Source organism: Dysidea avara, chromosome 10 (genome assembly GCF_963678975.1).
Source record: "Dysidea avara chromosome 10, odDysAvar1.4, whole genome shotgun sequence".
Classification (NCBI taxonomy): Eukaryota; Metazoa; Porifera; class Demospongiae; order Dictyoceratida; family Dysideidae; genus Dysidea; species Dysidea avara.
In genome coordinates, this window is record NC_089281.1 from 15,360,529 (window position 1) to 15,384,211 (window position 23,683).

General features: G+C 38.7%; 1 protein-coding gene across 1 annotated transcript in view; it reads right to left on the reverse strand.

The window, feature by feature from the left end:
* The window catches only part of LOC136268485 (uncharacterized), a 51,702-nt gene that overhangs the window by 10,125 nt on the left and 17,894 nt on the right, over window positions 1–23,683 (reverse strand). Inside the window, exons 2-3 of the mRNA XM_066063841.1 lie at window positions 14,760–14,858; window positions 13,655–13,753 (exon numbers count right to left, since the gene is read on the reverse strand). Coding sequence (XP_065919913.1) covers window positions 13,655–13,753; window positions 14,760–14,858 — 198 coding nt within the window. The remainder of the gene's footprint in view (window positions 1–13,654; window positions 13,754–14,759; window positions 14,859–23,683) is intronic.

Below are 23,683 nucleotides of genomic sequence, written 5' to 3' on the forward strand. Positions count from 1 at the left end.
GAGAGCTGACAATAATCGTGATAATCGCAATGTTTTAGGATCACAATAATCGTGAGTGAAAATTTTGATTTCTCCCTGATGATGAAGGATACAATACTTGTCTCTAATAATTTCACCAGTGCAACATGTGGTATGCGCATGCGTACTGTACTAATAAACGATGCATTGTGCATGTGACCCATTGTCCTGATTAGATTTGATTTATATATTAAAACTCCGAGCAATCGGCTACAGCCGTTCTTCCTTGCCTGGAGAATGGATGTAGCCAATTGCTGCTGAAAGAACGTGTTGATACGGAAAATTAACACCTTGATATGGTTTCGTTGGATGAAGAAGACAAGCAGCCTGATTGAAGATAAAAGAAAAGACAAGGCGCAGGGGACCTACACTCATCAGAACCCTAAAAGGCACGTCCTCCACTACCCCTATGTCTTACACTGTATAATATTCTGTTAACTTTTATTTACTGAGTAAATAACATTTATACAACAGGCATGAGTGCATTTATACAGGCAAAGCACAAGTGCACGTTGTATAACTGCTTTGTACCACTCGGCTAATAGGTGGGGAGAGTCTCACAAGACAGCTGCACCTCTTATGAAGGCCAGGTTTCTAACATTGATTGTGGGTGACAAAGCCGAATGCTGTGGTGATGTTCCCTCTAACGTCGATTGCACGTGTGTTTGAAGATTGCGTATGGCAAAAAAATCGTTCCATTTCATGCACAGGTGTGACAGAAATGTTACGGGACATTTGCTATTCTTTTTTTATGAATTTGAACTTCTTTATGACTGTTTGCATGACTGCGCAGATCTTGTAGGTAGGCCAGACAATTCACGCACTGCACAATGTTCAAATATACATGCAATTGACTGTACAGTACCTCAGCCACCTAAGATGTAGAAAGCTAGTACGTTATGGGCTATAGCACTAACCTGCATTCGCTGTTTGACTCTCATCATGTAGTGCTCAGCACGCGTGACCACTCAATCGCCCATGATTCTCTCAAGTGAAAAAAAGCAGCTAATGGACAGTTTCAGTAAACAAAACCTAACTACTAAACAGTACTAGTCTAATTCTTACTGTCCACAGTGGCTAAACTCGAATCATAGAATCATAGATAGTAGAATCTATGCTCGAATCTCGTGGCATGACAAAATCTGGTTGCCACAATTGAACATAATGGTGAGTACTATTTAGAATATAAAAGTTTCAACAAGTCATTGTCAAAGATGGACTACTGTGCTCCAATTATACCAGACTAGTAAGGTGTATAAGTATGCTTATCAAACAGTACGGTATAGTACTGTTTATGCAGGAATCCCTCCAAAGTGATGCGCGCAGCCAATATTGCCACCTTTAACAATCATCCTAGAGAAATATTACATGACAAAAATCACCTTTGCAATCAAACAGTATGGTAGTACTGTTTAAGTAGGGATTGTCCCAAAGTGACGCATGCTGCCAACTGCCTTTAAAAATCATCGTAGAGAAACATTATGTGACAAAAATCACTTTTGCGGAATAATATTAGTCCATCTAACATGAAATACAGCATTGAAAACAAGAAAACACTTACCAATGACCGGATAAAGATATTTTTTAAAAATTGCCAAAACTCAAAATTTAGTTGGCCTTACTGCCTGCCTGACCACATTTGCAAGCCTAGAGGTCAAACAAAGCAGCGCATGGCCACCATTTTACGCCACAATAACAAAATGACCAGTGGGATGTGCCTTTTGGGGTTCTGATGAGTGTAGGCCCTCTGCTCCTTGTCTTTTCTTTTATCTTCAATCAGGTTGCTTGTCTTCTTCATCCATGCAACAAAACCATATCAAGGTGTTAATTTTCCATATCAACATGTTCTTTCAGCAGCATATTTAGATGCCACAGAATTATTTCAGAGCTGAATGATACTAGAAATTATGACTGCCTGGGTGTTCATTTAAAACCTGGCGTTTATCCAAAACCCAGCAGTAAACGATGACCAAATGGGACCAAATGTCTATATGCAACTGAGGCAACACGCTACCTTATTGGAATGCACAGTGTAAACCACACTAGTGCTGCCGATATATGATAGTATTAATATACCATGGTAGTTGTATAGCCAATCAGATATCATGATGTGGCATAATGATGTGGGGGAGGCCAGATATAATTAAGGTATTTGGCATTAGATATGTAGTAGTTGTAACATGGGCACGAGTGATTTGCCTGAAATATACACACGAGCACAAGGGCGCAGCCCGAGTGCGAGTGTGTATATTTCAGGCAAATCACAAGTGCCCATGTTACAACTAATATATTCCACTTGGGTTAATCACCTGCAAGTGTACATGGAAACTGCAGGAATGCTTTGCGAGTGTATTTATATGGGACCATGTAACTTTCGATTGTGGGTAACGTCGTAAGAGCAACGACAAGGCACTGCTGAGAGGCCGAACGTCAGTGTATCGTCACGAGCATGCAGATCGCTTCGATTGTGGGTACGCAATTAAACACAGGAAGCCCAAATACAAGCTGAACAGCTCATAATGAAGCTTAAGGTTACGGTATACCGGAAGTCATTTAAAATCCAATTAAACGCATCCTCTACAAACTACAGTTCTAGCACACAGACCTTACATGTTACACACTGATGTTTGATTGCAATTGAAAGGGCAAGGTATCTTCTACTATCAGCGATAAATTCAGATAAGCGAATTCTTTATTTGCTGAGTTACATCGCAAGTTACCAGCACCTTCGAAGTAACTATTTGGCGTCAACTTGCAGTAATCAGAACAAGTATTAGGCCACTATTGCAACACAGGACGTTAGCACAGACTACTAGTTAGTGACCAATAGCACAGAAGACTAGGTAGCTATTAACGCAACAGAGCTATTAACAATTATAAATTTCTTGCCACCCGCAGAGTTGTGATACATCGCCCGTACTATTCGCTACAGCCACAGAAGCTATTTCTTTACACGATAGGTCACTACTCCTACGTATATTACATAAGCCAACACAAATACAGAGGTCTAACTCGTTAGTATACTAAAGAAAACTGACGCAGAAGTGCTCTACTCACCGTTTAGGATACCATACTAAACCACAAATTATCTGTGCCGCCAAAACTTTGTGCGAAAGATGCGAATCGTCTTAAAGAAGCATTCTTTGCCACTCTACTTACTTCTGTGAATGTCTTCTTCACTATTGCTCTCTAAACAATAACGAATTTATTCTTACTACAAAGCCACGCACTGTAACATGCATCGTGGCCATATTGTTATTGCGTAAATCTAATCGCATGATGCAATAAATGAATTCTTGTGGTAACATTATGGCTTTTTTTCCAATATGGCTTCCATTAGCTGAATTTCCTGTATACCGTGCACTATAAAGTACTTACTATACTAGCCATGAATAAACTAAAGCAGTGAATATGTTTACAGTGCTATAATGGCCTAGCCAATTAAGCGCCACGCCCATCACTACGCGGGTGTGACATAGCGCCAGGTGTCAAAACGGCAATGTAAAGACGATTTAACTACACTAAAGTACTTACTTTACTAGCCATGAATAAACTAAAGTAGTGAATACTATTAACACTAATGGCCAAATCAATTAAGCGCTACGCCCAGTGTCTGTGGGACATCCCCAAGTGACTATTGAATGTAACATGTTTAATATAAACTAACCTGTGACCTTCTTCATTCAGTAAAACAATGAACTATCTTTTTCCCCAAGTCCATGATCTATGCCTTGGCTCACTTTACAAAAACTAAAACCCACTATCGATCTTGTGAAGTGTTGCTATATTAAAGGAGAGGAGATCACACAGTTTCATCAAAGAAATCAAATGATTTCTGAGAATGTTTGGAATGCATTCATGAGAATAGGAGGTAGTATATACAAGTTATATCACTCCTAGGAGGGATATAACTTGTATATACTACTTCCTATTCTCGTTACTGCATTCCTGAGCACTGCTAGCAGTGCTATTATACCACTTATACACCTTCTCTTCCCTTTGAAATGAGGTGTGAAAGTGGTATATGTATTGATGGTTTAGTGGTGGACACATGCCAACTCCAAAGTAAACTGTGACGTTTTAAGGTTTGTTATAAAATGCCAGCCACTTGTCTCAACTGCATAGCAGTACATTTAAAACCTTGTAAACATGAGTAGCTTTTACTTGTGGTATACATCCATCCACCTTAAATTTTCACTTACAATGAGGAGTATGTACATGTTTGCCTTGCAAATGTTACAGTTAGTTTTATATCATGATATACATACAAAACTACAAAATGTTCAGAATGATCTTCAGTCAGATCTCTTTCGAGTTCAAGGCTGGTTACAAGCTAATAAGACTACAACTGAATGTTACAAAATCTGTTATAATGTTGCTGGGATCCTGGCAGAAGCTGCGAAATTGTTATGTGTCTCTCTTGCTTAATGGTAAGACTCTCACTTGTGTTACTACCACTCGTTATCTTGGAGTGATTATAGATCAGCATTTGACATGGAAGGCTCAAGTTAGTTATGTTTTGAAGAAAGCTAGATACAAATTGTTTGCCTTGAATCGTTTGAAGCCACTGCCAGATTACTTATTGTGTCAATTGTATCAGGCATTTGTGTTACCAGTATTTGGTTATTGTGATGCTGTTTGGACACCTACATCCGTGCTACTTACAAAGCATCTGGAACGCATACATTCTCGTTTTTTGAAAGGTATTTCAGCTTGTTCCTCTTATGTCAAGTTAACATTAGCACGGATGTGATGTTTTCATACTGCTGTGCAGGTGTTTAAAGTTTTACATCATCTGTCTCTCAGGTATTTAAAAGACTGGTTTGTTTCAACTGAAGCATATACAGGGCGTACTGGAAGAAATAAACATCAAAATTTTGTATGTACCGCAAATCCGTTCATCAATTGGGAAGAGTAGTTTTTACTATTGTGGAGTACTTATTTGGAATAGCTTGCCTCCCAATTTGTGTGGTACTGACCGCTTGTCAAATTTTAAGGCTACCTACAAACAATTGTTTTGTTAATTAAAGAATTATTGTGTTGTACATATTTATGTTTTGTAAATTTTGTTTTGTCTTGTGTAAGTATTTTTTGTTGTTGTATAATATTGTGTACTTTGTGTAGGGCACTGTTGAAAAGCAGTTCTTAGAACTGATGTAGCCTCCCTTCAAATCATTAAATGGCGGATCCAGGATGGGGCATTTGGGACAAATGCCCCCCTCACCTTGTAGAGTAGCCATAGCCAGCTACTTCCTTTGATTAAGATACTAAACTTTATGTCAAGCCAAGATCAATTTATAACTCATGAAAATATGCACATTTTATCAGCATTTATTATAGCTAATCAGTCAAAACAGCTATGAAATTGTCACCCAGCACCTTTTGTACGTACTAAGCGTCTTTAAAAAAATATATCATTTATATTAAAGACATTACATAATAACCTTAATAGTCTTTTAAGACTTCACAACCATCTGCAAAGACCAAAATGGCAAAATACGCAGTGAGACACTACTAAGAGGTGATTATTTGCTGCTTAAAAAATGCAGCAACTAACAAGAGAATCTGCTCTCCCCAACCACCTACAACTTAGCCTTTTTGTGCCTTCCGCTTGCCAGCTCTTGGATCCACCCCTGATACGTTCATATTATGACATAAATCTTGGTGATATATGATATAGTTTTTCTATATCATGGATGCACTACTTACAACCACTAACAATTATTCCAAATACTATCCACATTCTAATAACTGCTATTCTTAGACCATCTCATGTAAACACTTCCTAACAAAAGTTCAGGACTACTAACAGGTTAAACAGCTGGTGACGTAGCCACATGTTAAAGGGTGGACTTTGTTGTTGTGAGGTTATGGTTGTGAGGATACACTATAATCATCACGCAAGAGATACTACCACAAGTAATAAGGGAAATGTAAACATGTACTGAAACTAAAACAAGTAATGATTCATCAGTTTGCATAAACTACTCAGATAAAGTGTACCCTATAGCGGGTAGCCTGGAGAAACTGGTAACCATATGTAATAGTTATAACACAGGCATTAGGGCTTTGCCTGATATGTATGACCAAGGGCCGCTATGTATGCCTGACTGCCCGAGGGCATACGTATCAGGCAAAGCTCTCATGCCCCGTGTTACAGCTATTGTGTATTACTTATCAGGCTGATAGCCTGTACAGGGTGATCAGTGACTCAAGCCAATATGAGTACAGCCACTGGATATCAAACAGTACGGTAGTACTGTTTAAGTAGGAATCCCCCGAAACGATGCATGCCGCCAAAAATATTACCTTTTAAAAACCAGCTTAGAAACTTCTTATGCAACGAAAATCCCTTGTACGGAATAATATTAGTCCATCTAGCATCAAATGTAGCATTAAAAACAAGAAAATGCTTACTGGCTGCTGGATAAAAATTTTTTAAAAATTTTTAAAACTCGAAACCTCACTCACTGACCACAATGGCAAGCCTAGAGCCCAAACGAAGCAGCGCATGGTCACCAATTTACGCCACAACAACAAACTCACTGGTGGGATGTGCCTTTTGGGGTTCCGACGAGTGTACACCCTGTGCGTCTTGTCTTTTCTTTTCTCTTCAATCAGCCTGTTTGTCTTCTTCTTCATCCAACGAAACCATATCGAGGCATTAATTTTTCATATCAACACTTCAGCATAATAGATGCCACAAAATTATTTAAGGCGCTTAGACTACGCTACTGTATGGAGGTACGGGTACTCCACGATACATAGGTCACAACATCATGCCCATTCTTTATTCTGCGTATTATTGATCTATCGATCGAGACCATGCCCCTTTTACGTTAGCTGTATTTGTGACCACACACCTTCAAGTTGGTAGGCTGATTCGAGCTCAGATTCGAGATTCTCTAGTCTAATACTATGAATCAATCGAAACCATGATGACCACACACTTTTTGGGGCATGCACACATATTTTTCAGGCTGACCCGAGATACTCTAATACAGCAGTTACCCTAATAGAACAGTCACATGTTTATAGCTAGCTGTATGCTTTATCAAAAAACTAAACAAACTAGTATATCAAAAATTATAAATTTAAAAATGAAGTAGGAATCCAAGCGATAAAAAGTAGTGAAACAAGAGATGAACAATGGTAGCTATTACAGTATAGCTCAATGGTAAAACCCTACTTTGGCATGGTATAACAATTATTTTGCGTTCAATGTCAAAGTAGGGATTTCCCACTGAGCTATACTGTAATAGCTACCATTGTTCATTTCTTGTTTCACTACTTTTTATCGCTTGGATTCCTACTTCATTTTTAAATTTATAATTTTTAATATATTTTATATCAGGAGCTTATGAGCCACCGAAGGCAGCGAAGGAGCATGAAACTTGGTTCCATCACAATCCAAATTACGTCGTGTTTTTTGAATAAATTGCTATGAGTGTTGTTAGTACACAGTGTCTACTAATGAGATTTTGCTTTCCTTATATGGAAACTAATCGCTAATGAATTTGGATTTCAATGGCACCCGGCAGGCAGCGTAAGTTTCATGCTACTTTGCCGCCTTTGGCGGCTCATAAGCTCCTGATTATATACAAGTGCACAAAAAAATTTGGAATTTTCAACTAGAGTAGGGACCATAGCACATCGATAAAAGCACTGAAACAAGCTGGAGTAGTGCACGATATTAAATCACAGTACAACAATAAGTGTTACATCCCTACTGTGCATTTTTATTATGGTAACTTGAGCACAGTAGGGATATAACACTTCTTATTGTTTTACTATGATTTAATATTGTGCACTACTCCAGCTTGTTTCAGTACTTTTTATCGATATGCTATTATGGTCCCTACTCTAGTTGAAAATTACAAATTTTTTTTGTGCACTTGTTTTTCAGCTTTTTTTGTAAATAATTTATTATGATTGGTGAACCCATGCATACTGCATCTGAAATGGCACCGCGTGCCTCAGCTATATCAATTATTGTCTGAAAAGTGAAGTATCCATTACACTTCATTGTTAGCTATGTTCAACCCGTTACAAAGCAGTACAAATCAAGAACTGCTCGAAAAAGCACCTCTGCAATCAGAGTAGCCACTATGAAAAATATGGACAATTTTTGTTTCGAAGGGAAGCCATCCTGTGCTACTGCTAAATTGACACTTTTCGCTGTCAGCAAAGATAAATGGGACACAAAGGAGTACACTGGTAACTCCATGAAGAATACATTGTACGTACTGCAGTATGCCAAAAGGCACCTGTCAGGCTGAAGCGACGTTGAACAGTGAAAAAAATCAAGCCCATACCCTTAGCTGTTATCGAGTTACGCTTGTCTAAAGGCATCAGTCAGTTACTTACTGTACTTAGTCAGTCAGTAGAAAATTCCATTAAATTAAATTCTTTTAAAATTCCGTAGCAACTTATTGAAAGTGTTTCGGGTTGATCTGAAAGCTTGCTTGGGCTTTTACCTAACCAATACTGCCTCATCATCATCTGGGAAAATTGAGGCTGATTTTTGGGTAATATTATTTAGTGGGACACGTCTACTCCTTTGTGTTCCCTACTATACAGTACTATCGTACCGTATGATGCATACCTAAAATTTTTGATTATGGGTCAGTAGCTAGTACATTCTGGTTACGTTCGATTACGATGGACATATCCTAGAGATATCATGGAGAATTTAGGTTATGTGAGTTTAATGTTTAATCAGTGCTATTGAATGGTTTATGGAAAAAGTACAGAGTTCACTAAAGGCCTAGATAGGTAAGCTTGCTTGTAGAGTGGTTATTCCATGCAGAGTGGTAGCTTAGTGATGGGGGTGTGTCTGTCTGTATTCGAAAATGTGTGGAAACCATTGGTGAATAAGCTATAGTACTATTCTCAACTTAGCCCAACATTTTTCAACTCATAGGATGGCGAGGATAACAAAACATTCTCCATCTGGGTGGTTTTCATGGCTAAATCCATCCTAATCACCTCAGTATTAATCAATCTCCACAGTTGATTTCAGCCTCAACATCTACATACATAATCACTGCCTAGTTGTAGGCCAGTCTACATTTCGTATGTTGCCCGGTGGCTCCTTTGATCTGAGGTGTGAAGGTGTTACCTGTACATTTGATAGGTGCACTATTGTTTGCCATGTTACAACTACCAAGCTGGGATTAGGAACATTCTTTGCCATGCTACAACTTCACTGGAATGTAGCCAGAACCTTTAGAAGTCTACCAAACATGTTGCATCACTTGCCCTTTACTATGTACATTTTCAAATTGTATATGAAACTTAATAGCCATATGTAGTTGCAATTGTGGGATATAATTTTTTTAAAACACTTCAAATCAACAAAACACACAATTTAGCCATACAGTACATACTACATAGTTCCATAATCACTGTACACCCTTTAGACAGACTTCAAAAATCAATAAACAGCACACACTGCAATAATTATACTGCGTCTACTAGCGAAGTACGCATTAGAATGGAAATACGCATTAGAATGGAAATACGCATTAGAATGGAAATATGCATTAGAATGGAAATACGCATTAGAATGGAAATACGCATTAGAATGGAAATACAAACCAACTCAACCACACGCACAATTCTTCTTCGATATTCAACACAACCTCAAGACTATAATCATCAATTCCACTGTTTTCTAGTGGTGTGCCACGTGTTTAATCGTCTTGTACTTTCTCTACATCACAAAACCTGTTTCATCACAATCACAAAATTCACCTCAGATTTCACACTCCATTACGAGCGACACACTTTGGCAGGTTCTTCATAATTTACTCCATTCTCCTGTGGTCCAGTACAAGGGTCATGCCATTTTCGCATCCCACACTTGAAACAACAATCAGTTGTATAGGTTATAAATACAAATTGCAAACCGTATGTAGTAAGGAAGTCGCTAACTAGGAAGTGTTACATAATGGTCGGTAACACGGACATCAGTAAACTAGGAAGTGTTACATAACAGTAGGTAATGTGTACACCCAATGTCCGAGGGTGTGCAGCGCTTTTGGGCATCAGGTATACATATCAGGCTAACCCCCCACCACTGCATTACAACCATAACATGTATTATAGAACTTTGCGTGGGCGAGATCAAAGAAAAAAGTGTACTTTAAGGGTGCTCTGTACAGTTGCGCGTATGGTTTCCCATAAATTATGTTTTCTGCTATAACTTACGAACACATTGAACTATTCTGCTAAACTCTTTTTATTTGCAATAAGCTATCACTACTGCACAGTTTAGTCCAAATCCCATGTCTTAACTCACTGTAGAAGGCAACTTTTAAATTTTCGCTTCAAACTAGAACTAGTCCCACAGTTTATGCCCTAGAGACTTGATTCTTTAAAAATACATTATTGAAAACTGTACAAACAAACGTGTGTTTCTATTTTTGTTCTCTGGCTTCTCAGTCATCAGATACTCTTCTTCTGCTTTTGTGCTGGCACTAATCAGTCTTCTTTACCTCCACGCCATTCCTCGCCAGAAGGAGCTATCAAAAAACGACAAGCGCTCTTTTAATGCATAAATACCATGCTTGCCCATCTGAAATTTTCATGCCTATCAGGTCTAAAATGACGAACTAGTTCTAATTTTAGTATCAAGGTGTAGAAACTGAGGCGCACGCAGCTGTTCTATGGCCACAGTTATTGTTTCTTAATTGCGTAACCGGAAGATAATTGGTAAATTACGGATCGCCATATTCATTAGACCACGATGAAGAAGATACATCACTTACTTCGCTTCCTTCATGTATATCAATCTTCTTTCTTCGTTTGTGGCAGGTTATTTCGTCATAAAAGACATTTTCTTGTTGGGCACGCCACTCGTTAAACAAGCCACAGACTAATTAGATAATTACTGGTGACCATGGGAATCCATTAGTAAACCCCAGCTGTGCTAACCTCAGAAGCCATATGCGGAACTGTACAGAGCACCCTTAAATTTCATATAAAGTACACTCTCAGCCGGCCAACTGCTTCATCGACCACAAAGAGTGCTTTATTGCACCACAAAGAGTGCTTTATTGAACAGAGTGCTTTATTGGTTCAATAAAGAGTGAACCAATAAAGCACTCTTTGCGGGCAATAAAGCACAGTTGCCCACGTGCCTTAGTGTAGGCTATAAATACTTCATCGACCACAAAGAGTGCTTTATTGCACCGCAAAGAGTGCTTTATTGAACAGAGTGCTTTATTGAACAGAGTGCTTTATTGGTTCAATAAAGAGTGAATCAATAAAGCACTCTTTGTGGGCAATAAAGCACAGTTGCCCACGTGCCTTACTGTAGGCTAATAGCCTACAGGGTTCGCGCCAGTACGACTAATCACCCAAGCCGGTGAAGGCTGATAGCCTGGCCGCGCTGAGTGATCAATCACCCCAGCCAATACAATTTCTACCACTGGATTGCTTTTATAGACATACCTAAATGCTTCGATGATGGGTGGCAGAAGGTAATGTTGCTGTTGCGTTTGTTAATGTAAATGGACAAGTCCTGGAGATATCACAGAAATACTTCACCGTGTGACTCACAATAGAATCGATTGTGGGTTGCGAGCAAAACCTGCCAAAAGACGCAATGAACGTCTACCATGCCAAACTATGGTGAACTAGCGTGAGTTACTTTGTTAAACTAGTCTGTGTGCATTCAGGCTGCTAATAATTCATGCAACGCGTGTTAATTACGAGTCCTAGTGTATGGTGAAGCTACACGACTAGAAAGTTCCATAAATCATTTAAAGCATAGCCGCGAGTGCTATATGAAAAATAAAGTACAAGGCGCACGGCCTCGATCCTAATAAAGCATGAGGCGAAGCCGAGTGCTTTATTAGCATCTCGACTACTCCAACATGTTTCAGTATTTTTTATCAATGTGCTATGGTCCCTACTCTAGTTGAAAATTCCAAATTTTTTCATGTACTTGTTTGTTAACTTCTTTTTTGTAAATAATTTTATTATGACTGATGAACCCACGCATAACGCATCTGAAATGGCACCGCGCGCCCTAGCTATATCAATTATCATCTGAAAAGTGAAGTATCCATTACGCTTGGTTGTCAGAAATGTTCAACCTGCTACACAGCATTTCGAATCAAGAACTGTTCGAAAAGTACCTCTACAATCCACGCATACCAAAAGAAAGAAATAGTGCCGCGCACCCAATTATATTAATCATCGTCTGAAAAGTGAAGTATCCATTACACTTCGCTGTTGGCTATGTTCAACCTGTTACACAACAGTACGAATCAAGAACTGTTTGAAAAGCACCTCTGCTATCAAAATATCCACTATGAAAAATATGGACGGTTTCCGTTACGAAGGGAAGCCGTCATGTGCTACCGCCAAATTGACACTTTCGCTGTCAGCAAAGATGAATGGGACACAAAGGAGGACACTGGTAAGTACATGAAGAACGCATTGTACGTACTGCGGTATGCCAAAAGGCACCTGTCAGGCCGAAGCAACGTCGAACAGTGAAAAAATCAAGCCCGTAGCCTTAGCTGTTATCGAGTTACGCTTGTCTGAAGGCATCAGTCAGTCAGTTACTCACTCAGTCAGTAGAAATTTCTGTCAAAAAAATTTTTTTATTTAAAATTCCGTAGCAACTTGTTGAAAGTGTTTCGGGTTGATCTGAAAGCTTGTTTGGGCTTAATTTTATCTAACCAAAACTGCCTCATCGTCGTCAGGGAAAATTGAGGCTGGTTTTTGGGTGATATTATTTTGTGGGCCACGCCTACTCCTTTGTGGTCCATACTATACAGTTACTATTGTACTGTATGATACATACATGTAAGTACTGTATTTGTAATTTAAACATTTGTAGTTTGTGTTCCCCATTATCACTGTACAAATCAATCACTCTGTATGCAGTGCTGCAGCTGCAAAAAGTTTCAGCTTTATGGCTAAAACTTCAAGTGATTTGTATAGGTAATCACACACATTTGAGTGCAATTTTGGCTGTTACGAGTACAATTCTTCCATAATTGCACGAAAACGCGTGTGATTGCGTACTAATCACATAGTAACCACCCTTTGTGGTTTGTAGTACACATCTATCCAGTTCTTAACTTCTACCAGGTGATTGAATCATCCTTCTTTGTATTACATCATTTGTTGTTGCACTTAAAAGGCTTCACATGTCATCAATTTTGATTGGCTACTCATCTACATATGTTGCACTTAAAAGGCTTCTATTATCAGCTTCTTTGATTGGCTATTCATTATATCACTTTCTTGATGCACTTAAAAGGCTTCTGTTATTCTGTTATTTTATTGGCTACTTTACAGTGCAATTACAGAAACAAGGCCATGTGATTTGGGATTAATTGCACTCCTACTATTGAGGCTAATGTATGGCAAATTAAATCAAATTAAATCACTATGTGATTAATTTCATTAATTTAAAAATACACAAACAGATCACATACAAGTTCAACCCAATCAGTGTACATTTCAGTGTTGTTCACTGGTGTGTGTTCTGTTAGATGATCAGAACTAACACAACGACATGTTAACAACACAACAATCTGTTACTATTATTAGGTTAGTTGCTAAAGCCATACAATTCATACACTACATCTTATCACATAATACATTAGCTCACATGATCCACAACATTGACATTAGCTCCCTTCTCAACTAGGAACTTCACCACATCCTCACTACCTCTCTCTACAGCCCAGTGTAGAGGTGTTTGACCCAACTGTGGGAACACAACAGTTATATGACTACATCACATCACACAATTCTAATATTTCACAACATATTGGATCATGTGATGTTTTTACACTACACTAGTAAACTATTGGATACTAGCTAGTTACCAGTCACTAATACATCATCAACATTATCAAGATATTATTGTGTTATTGTGATGTCACAGTTATGTGTAGTTACTGTCCTACTATTGTGAAGGATAACATTTCATCATTACTGTACAGTGTCGACAAATACTCTAATAGAACACACACACTAGATTGACATGTGCTAAGTCTGTAAAATGACCATATTTACATGCAGCGTATGTAAAGTATAGTTATGTTATTCCGATGAACAAATGCATGAATTACCAAAATGACATATCTACAAGAATTCCTGTTTGTTTTTAATAAGCCTTAAGCAACGAACATACTAATGATAAAAAGCTTGGTATTATCTTGTGTTACCAAAGTAAGAAGAGTTCATCTTCGTTTCGTGTCAGTGCTCCCAAGAAGACACAAGTGTTTAGTTCACACTGAACGTGTGGTTCACTATTGTTGTTTTCTCAGTGATTGCCTTAGCCCTGGTTGTAGGAAGGACCTCAACTTACCTAGTGATGGATTTGTCCCTTTATAGTGTGATGGTGTAACATATAAGTACTGTATTTGTAATTTAAACTTTTGTAGTTTGTGTTCCCCATTATCACTGTACAAATCAATCATTCTGTATGTTATACATTTGCAGTGCTGTGGCTGCAAAAAGTTTTAGCTTTTATGGCTAAAACTTCAAATGATTTATTCCATTAATTCAAAAATACGTAAACAGATCACATACAAGTTCATCCCAACTGGTGCACATTTCAGTGTTGTTCACTGGTGTGTGTTCTGTTAGATGATCAGAACTAACACAACAACATGTTAACAACACAACAATCTGTTACTATTATTAGATTAGTTGCTAAAGCCATACAATTCATACACTACATCTTATCACATAATACATTAGCTCACCTGGTCCACAAAATTGACATTAGCTCCCTTCTCAACTAGGAACTTCACCAGATCCTCACTACTTATCACTACAGCATAGTATAGAGGTGTTCGACCAACCTGTGGGAATACAACAGTTATATGACTACATCACATTACACAATTCTAATATTTCACAACATATTGGATCATGTGATGTTTTTACACTACACTAGTAAACTATTGGATACTAGCTAGTTACCAGTCACTAAGTATAGGTTATAAATCTAGGTATCTTTTCTATTTTAGAGACCTGAGGAATGGCACAATAATCACTGAGGCAGGGGCGTAGCCAAGGGTGGGCATGGGCGGGCATTTGCCCAACCATCACAAACTTTTGCCCAACCATCACAAATAGCTTAAGATTCACGCGAGGATTCACAGCAGCACACAAAACAACGCTATTTTAATACTGTAAAGCGTAAACGTGTACCTCATTTGTTGAACCATAACTTCGAAGAAGGGATGATCCATTACGCGGAAAATCTCTTGTGAAGTCCCTATAATTACACTTCATGTAGACGCACGTGCCACATTTCTTGGTGCGTTTAAATTCGGAATTTAAAATGGAGTCAAAGCGTGGTACACTATAGTCGTGGTACTGTATCTCCAAGTCACAGTGAGTAATAATTGTCAGTAGGATTCAGTGTGGATGGTGCTGGCAGCAAAATATTTCGTTTCAGTGGACTTGTCAAGCATATTTTTTTGATACGGAAAGTACCATATAGCCTAACTTACTGCTGATGAAAGAAAACGGTAAAACGTACTACTTCTAGATAACAATAATGGCATATGTAAATCATTGGAGCTGGAAATGGAGAAAAGGTCAAGTGTCATGTGCACAATTTGTACTGATTAACCAAGTTGTGGTTTACACCAGATTCATGCAAATGTACATTGGCTGCTATAAGTCTGGGACGAAGCTTTCTTGGTATGCTGATATTTGTGATAAGACTCATTATAGTTCATAAATTAGTGCCCCGGCCTTCATTTGGGGCCATGTGGCGTTTACTTGAAAAAGCATTACATATCGCTGTAATGGTTGGTCTGTAAGCTATACTACCAGTTGATTGTAGTAAATATTAGAAGTGCACCGATATGACTTTTAGCCAATATTCCGAAAACCTAATATTATCAAGCCGATAAACAAAGCCGATCCGATATAGTAGCATGGACATTTTCTCTAACAATTTGCTCTCTAAATGTAGTAAATAAGTGACAGAGTGGGACTGTAATCAATAGCCAACACTACATAATCCTGCACTGCTAGGATATTACGTGATGAACTGTTTACATTGTTGGTTCTTGTAAGTTCAGCAGTTTGATGTCACGTGATGTTCGGCTACGACAATCGTCGGTAAATGCCTGCCCTACAAGTTTAATAGAATAGCATAATATATATAGCTAGTAAATGTTTGCATGCATGCAAGCAGCATTAATTTTGCTTACACTATACTATAGGTAGCTGTAGGCCTTGTATGCATATACTTTTCATAATTTTCTTTGATAATGTCTCGCATGAAAGTGAGCGTGTTTCTTGTGTATGTAGCTAAGTTGATGTCGTGCCCAACCATCAAATATTGGCTGGCTACGCCTCTGCACCGAGGGTGAAGCCTGAGGTGATTAAGTGCCATTCCGAAGGTCTCCAAAATAGCAAAGATACTGTGGATTTGTGCAATAACTGAATTTAGACTATGCCTCGTACAGCTCTGGTCACTGTCAGTAAGGCAGCTCCCTGATCAAATTAGTGCTAAAATAACACTGGTAGGCTTCCTATATGAATATATACAATCATCTTTATGATCCAGCGATGTTTTATTTACACTCTAGCAATAATTTCTGGTGGCTGTTGTGACTGGAATCCAGCAAAGCATGTGACACACGTGACAAAAAGTTTTGCCACAGGTATCTAACCAGTTTAGATACCTACCCATGGGTATCTAACCAGTTTAGATACCTACCCATGGGTATCTATTGGATTTTAAATACCTCATCAATGACTAAACTTCAAAGCATACTGTGTGTGCCATAGTCTAATAGATGATCAAGATTATCAAGACATTATTGTGTTATTGTGATGTCACAGTTATGTGTAGTTACTGTCCTACTATTGTGAAGGATAACATTTCATCATTACTGTACAGTGTGGACAAATACTCTAATAGAACATACGTGCACCTCATTGACATGTGCTAAGTCTGTAAAATGTCCGTGTTTACATGCAGCGTGTGTGAAATGTAGTTATGTTATTCCAATGAACAAATACCTGAATTACCAAAATGACATATCTGACCAGGTCTGCAAGAATTCCTGTGTTTGTTTTTAACAAGTCTTATGCAAGGAACGTGCTATTGATAAAAAGCTTAGTATTATCTCATGTTCACCAAAGTAAGAAGATAGTTTTGTGTCAGTGTTCCCAAGAAGACACAAGTGTTTAGTTCACACTGAACGTGTGGTTCACTGTTGTTGTTTTCTCAGTGTTTGCCTAGCAGCACACATACATTGAGCATGTCAAGCATACACATACAGTGAGCATGTCGAGTAGTACACATACAATGAGCATATCGAGCAGTACACATACAATCAGCATATATAAGCACCATCAGTCAACATACCATATTAGTGGATATTATTGTGCAGTGGCTGCCTTGTCTGTATTAGAGATGTTGGCGTGAGCTAGGAGTGCAGGTACAGACTGTATCATTGCTGGAAAGGAGTGTATATATACTTGGTATGCGTTACTACTCCATCTTCCTAATATCTTGATTAACCAATCTGGTATCCCTGCTGCAGCGGCAGTGGTTGCTGCACCTCTTCTGAAACTGTGGCTGGAATATTGATGATGACTGTACTTAGTTTTCAGTAAAAGGTGGCGAATGGTATTTGTCAGGTGCTGCCTAACTAATGGGAGAAATCTGCCACCCTTGAACACTGGTGAATCATCTTGGAGTGGTAGAATTGCTGAAACATAAAGTTGAAGTGCGGGTATGTGGATGTACCACTAGCATGAATAACAATGGTATGGCCATGTCTAAAAGGATCAGTTTTAGACTGCTCTATCAGCACAGTGTATCAAGCTGTATGTGCCGTCAAGTCAGATTTGGAGTTGCAAATTCGCTATCTCTCAGGAATCCATAAAATTCTAGCATGAAGGCTGCCCAGAGTAGACACTTCTCCAGGGGGGAGAATGAAGGATTCAGACTAAGTTGTGACTTCAGTGTCTGAAGCACAGTGATGGTTATTGGTAGGCAAGTGTGCGATGATACACCTTGTGATCGTTTGATGCCAGTGCACAATAGGTGGAGCAGTTCATCCTCCGTGGGATCCTCAAAGCCTCTCTTTATGTGACCCAGGTGTATGCCTGCAAGGTATACCTTGATAGTTTTGTATGACACCTGGCATGCCATATAACAGCAAAAATAATGCAAGGTAAGTGGTGAAACTGGAAAGGCTGCAACTGTGTATCAGTTGCAGAATTGCTGAAGAGCTCTCACTCCTCCTTGATACATTTTGCTTGTGGATGGAGCAACCCCTAAGGATTGATAGTGGCTGAGCAATCCCTCAAGAACTGGATCGGCCATGCACGGATGGTATTGGGATTGGTGGCTGCTCTTGGAGCAAGTTGGTGAAAATGGTGGACCTGAAAGCAAGAGAGAGCATCAGCAATGCAGTTATCTGTGCCTGCTATATGAGTAACAATCACGTGTATGTTATATTGTGCTGCACAAAAATAGAGCATGTGGAAAAGGGAAATGATTTCTGGGCAGTTAGTGGTGCTTTTCTTCCAAATTTCTACTACAGCCTGATTATCGCAATGGACCAAGACCTCTTTTTAGGCCAATGGTGGTCCCAGGTGTTCACTGCAGAAGCTATAGCAAATAGTTCCTTCCAGACTGTGCCACTGTCTACTTGGTCACCTGACCAGTGTGACTGAATCCAATGTCCAGACCAATAGGCCCCCCCAGCTAAGGTTGCCCGATGCATCTGTAAACAGAGACATAGACAGAGAGGTGGACCAAGCGCTTTCCAGGATATATGATGTGCCTTCCAGATGGGGACGAAGGCTAGCTACCAATCTAGGTCTAGGCATAGATACAATAATGCTTACCAGGATTAGAAACGGAAGTGGGTGCACGTGGGATCCGTGTTTCGCTTACTTTGGTACATCTTACTACAAAGCAGAGCAGTTTCACTGGATAAAGTAGGCTCTACTTATTAGTTATGGCCATGAGACATGCACTCGGTGTACAAATTAGTTTAAATACTTACTAGTGAAAAAGATACAAGCAAAAATTTCATCGAGTCCGACCCGTGCTTTTGACCGACACGGTTTAAAAATGAAAGTTACAACCAGCAGAAACATTTTACCTCAGTATATTGCAGTCTAACGGTTTCATTAGTGTGTAATACAACCTCGTAGTGAAGTAGCTGAAGTGAACTTCATACAGAAAGTGAGTTATCTGTACCAACGCAGTAAGGCGAAACACGGATAACATCAAAGGCTGTGATGTAACATTGGGGATTTGTACACAAACGATGATGTAGAATACTTCCGTTTCCAATCCTGGTAAGCGTTATTCTATCTATGGTCTAGGTATGCGTCTGTGCATAGGTGTAGGCAGTGGTGCATGCATGACACTTTGCAGCTAAGGTCTATGAGCCTGCGGAGAAATATTCTACCTGCTGGAACTACCTACTGTATTGTGTGCTACTGTATTGTGCACTGCTAGTACTGTTTAACTCTATTAACCATTTTTGTAGTTGTATACTACTTTTGCCAATGAAAAGAACATGAGAGCTGACAATAATCGTGATAATCGCAATGTTTTAGGATCACAATAATCGTGAGTGAAAATTTTGAGATGATGAAGGATACAATACTTGTCTCTAATAATTTCACCAGTGCAACGTGTGGTATGCGCATGCGTACTGTACTAATAAACGATGCATGGTGCATGTGACCCATTGTCCTGATTAGATTTGATTTGATTTATATATTTAAACTCCGAGCAATCGGCTACAGCCGTTCTTCCTTGCCTGGAGAATGGATGTAGCCAATTGCTGCTGAAAGAACGTGTTGATACGGAAAATTAACACCTTGATATGGTTTCGTTGGATGAAGAAGACAAGCAGCCTGATTGAAGATAAAAGAAAAGACAAGGCACAGGGGGCCTACACTCATCAGAACCCTAAAAGGCACGTCCTCCACTACCCCTATGTCTTACACTGTATAATATTCTGTTAACTTTTATTTACTGAGTAAATAACATTTATACAACAGGCATGAGTGCATTTATACAGGCAAAGCACAAGTGCACGTTGTATAACTGCTTTGTACCACTCGGCTAATAGGTGGGGAGAGTCTCACAAGACAGCTGCACCTCTTATGAAGGCCAGGTTTCTAACATTGATTGTGGGTGACAAAGCCGAATGCTGTGGTGATGTTCCCTCTAAGGTCGATTGCACATGTGTTTGAAGATTGCGTATGGTAAAAAAATCGTTTCATTTCATGCACAGGTGTGACAGAAATGTTACGGGACACTTGCTATTCTTTTTTTTTATGAATTTGAACTTCTTTAGGACTGTTTGCATGACTGCGCAGATCTTGTAGGTAGGCCAGACAATTCACGCACTGCACAATGTTCAAATATACGTGCAATTGACTGTACAGTACCTCAGCCACCTAAGATGTTGAAAGCTAGTACGTTATGGGCTATAGCACTAACCTGCATTCGCTGTTTGACTCTCATCATGTAGTGCTCAGCACGCGTGACCACTCAATCGCCCATGATTCTCTCAAGTGAAAAAAAAGCAGCTAATGGACAGTTTGAGTAAACAAAACCTAACTACTAAACAGTACTAGTCTAATTCTTACTGTCCACAGTGGCTAAACTCGAATCATAGAATCATAGATAGTAGAATCTATGCTCGAATCTGGTGGCATGACAAAATCTGGTTGCCACAATTGAACATAATGGTGAGCACTATTTAGAATATAATAGTTTGAACAAGTCATTGTCAAAGATGGACTACTGTGCTCCAATTATACCAAACTAGTAAGGTGTATAAGTATGCTTATCAAACAGTACGGTATAGTACTGTTTATGTAGGAATCTCTCCAAAGTGATGCGCGCAGCCAATATTGCCACCTTTAACAATCACCCTAGAGAAATATTACATGACAAAAATCACCTTTGCAGAATAATCAAACAGTATGGTAGTACTGTTTAAGTAGGGATTGTCCCAAAGTGACGCATGCTGCCAACTGCCTTTAAAAATCATCGTAGAGAAACATTATGTGACAAAAATCACTTTTGCGGAATAATATTAGTCCATCTAACATGAAATACAGCATTGAAAACAAGAAAACACTTACCAATGACCGGATAAAGATATTTTTAAAAATTGCCAAAACTCAAAATTTAGTTGGCCTTACTACCTGCCTGACCACATTTGCAAGCCTAGAGGTCAAACAAACCAGTGCATTGCCACCATTTTACGCCACAATAACAAAATGACCAGTGGGATGTGCCTTTTGGGGTTCTGATGAGTGTAGGCTCTCTGCTCCTTGTCTTTTCTTTTATCTTCAATCAGGTTGCTTGTCTTCTTCATCCATGCAACAAAACCATATCAAGGTGTTAATTTTCCATATCAACATGTTCTTTCAGCAGCATATTTAGATGCCACAGAATTATTTCAGAGCTGAACGATACTAGAAATTATGACTACCTGGATGTTCATTTAAAACCTGGCGTTTATCCAAAACCCAGCAGTAAACGATGACCAAATGGGACCAAATGTCTATATGCAACTGAGGCAACACGCTACCTTAATGGAAACCACACTAGTGCTGCCGATATATGATAGTATTAATATACCATGGTAGTTATATAACCAATCAGATATCATGATGTGGCATAATGATGTGGGGGAGGCCAGATATAATTAAGGTATTTGGCATTAGTTATGTATTGATGGTTTAGTGGTGGACACATGCCAACTCCAAAGTAAACTGTGACGTTTTAAGGTTTGTATAAAATGCCAGCCACTTGTCTCAACTGCATAGCAGTACATTTAAAACCTTGTAAACATGAGTAGCTTTTACTTGTGGTATACATCCATCCATCTTAAATTTTCACTTACAATGAGGAGTATGTACATGTTTGCCTTGCAAATGTTACAGTTAGTTTTATATCATGATATACATACAAAACTACAAAATGTTCAGAATGATCTTCAGTCAGATCTCTTTCGAGTTCAAAGCTGGTTACAAGCTAATAGACTACAACTGAATGTTACAAAATCTGTTATAATGTTGCTGGGATCCTGGCAGAAGCCGCGAAATTGTTGCGTGTCTCTCTTGCTTAATGGTAAGACTATTACTTGTGTTACTACCACTCGTTATCTTGGAGTGATTATAGATCAGCATTTGACATGGAAGGCTCAAGTTAGTTATGTTTTGAAGAAAGCTAGATACAAATTGTTTGCCTTGAATCGTTGAAGCCACTGCCAGATTACTTATTGTGTCAATTGTATCAGGCATTTGTGTTACCAGTATTTGATTATTGTGATGCTGTTTGGACACCTACATCCGTGCTACTTACAAAGCATCTGGAACGCATACATTCTCATTTTTTGAAAGGTATTTCAGCTTGCTCTTCTTATGTCAAGTTAACATTAGCACAGAGGCGGCGTTTTAATACTGCTGTGCAGGCGTTTAAAGTTTTACATCATCTGTCTCCCAGGTATTTAATTAAAAGACTGGTTAATACGAATACATCATCAACATTATCAACACATTATTGTGTTATTGTGATGTCACAGTTATGTGTAGTTACTGTCCTACTATTGTAAAGGATAACATTTCATCATTACTGTACAGTGTGGACAAATACTCTAATAGAACATACACTAATGATAGAAGCTACATACCTAATTGACATGTGTTACATTTGTAAAGTGGCCTTGTTTACATGCAGTGTGTGTAAAGTGTAATTATGTTATTCCAATGAACAATTATTCAATATGACATTACTAAAATGACATGCATATATGACCAGATCTACAATTAAGAACATCCCGCGTTTGTGTAAACCTTACAGACGCAGGCATGGAATGTGCTAATGATAGAAAAGTTTGGTATCATCTCATTAACACCAAACACCTAGCAACAAATTTATGAGAATTAGTTTACATCTCATTGAACGTGTGGATCACTATGGCCATTTTCACACATAGCCTTAGTCCTGGTTGTTAGAAGGACCTTTAAAACACAATTTACCCAGTAATGGATTTGTCTCTTTATAGTGTGAAGGTGTACTGTATCTGTAGTTTAAGCATTTGTACTCCATTGCACTGTACAAACTGATCTTTCTGTATGTTATCATTTAGCTGCTTTATATCAGTTTCTACAGATGAAAGTTCACTTGATTATTCCTTTGACTATCTGAAAATGTAAGAAGGAATTCAAAAATATGGGAACAGGTCACACACATACAAGTTCAAGCTAATCGGTGTATATTTCAGTATTGCTCACTGGTATGTGTTAGTGCTGAGCAATAGTACAAAATTCACTATCACGATAGACATTGACGATACGATAATTAGAGGTGTACCGATAATGATTTTTCTGTTGTACCAATATCCGATTAATCTGTACCTAAAAGAGCCGATACCGATTATAACGATCCGATTATCGTATATTCTGTAAAATGTAAATCAAATAGAACTACAGGTGTAGCTACTGCATGATGCATATTATTCTAATGATTTTTTAGAGAAAACAGAAGTGATGTAACTATAAGGCACAGCAATACCTGGTTACCTATGGTGGTGTTGCCTCTAATACACAACCCAGACATTGCAAATATTTTAATACATGCTCCCTTGTCAGGATTACTCCGTGT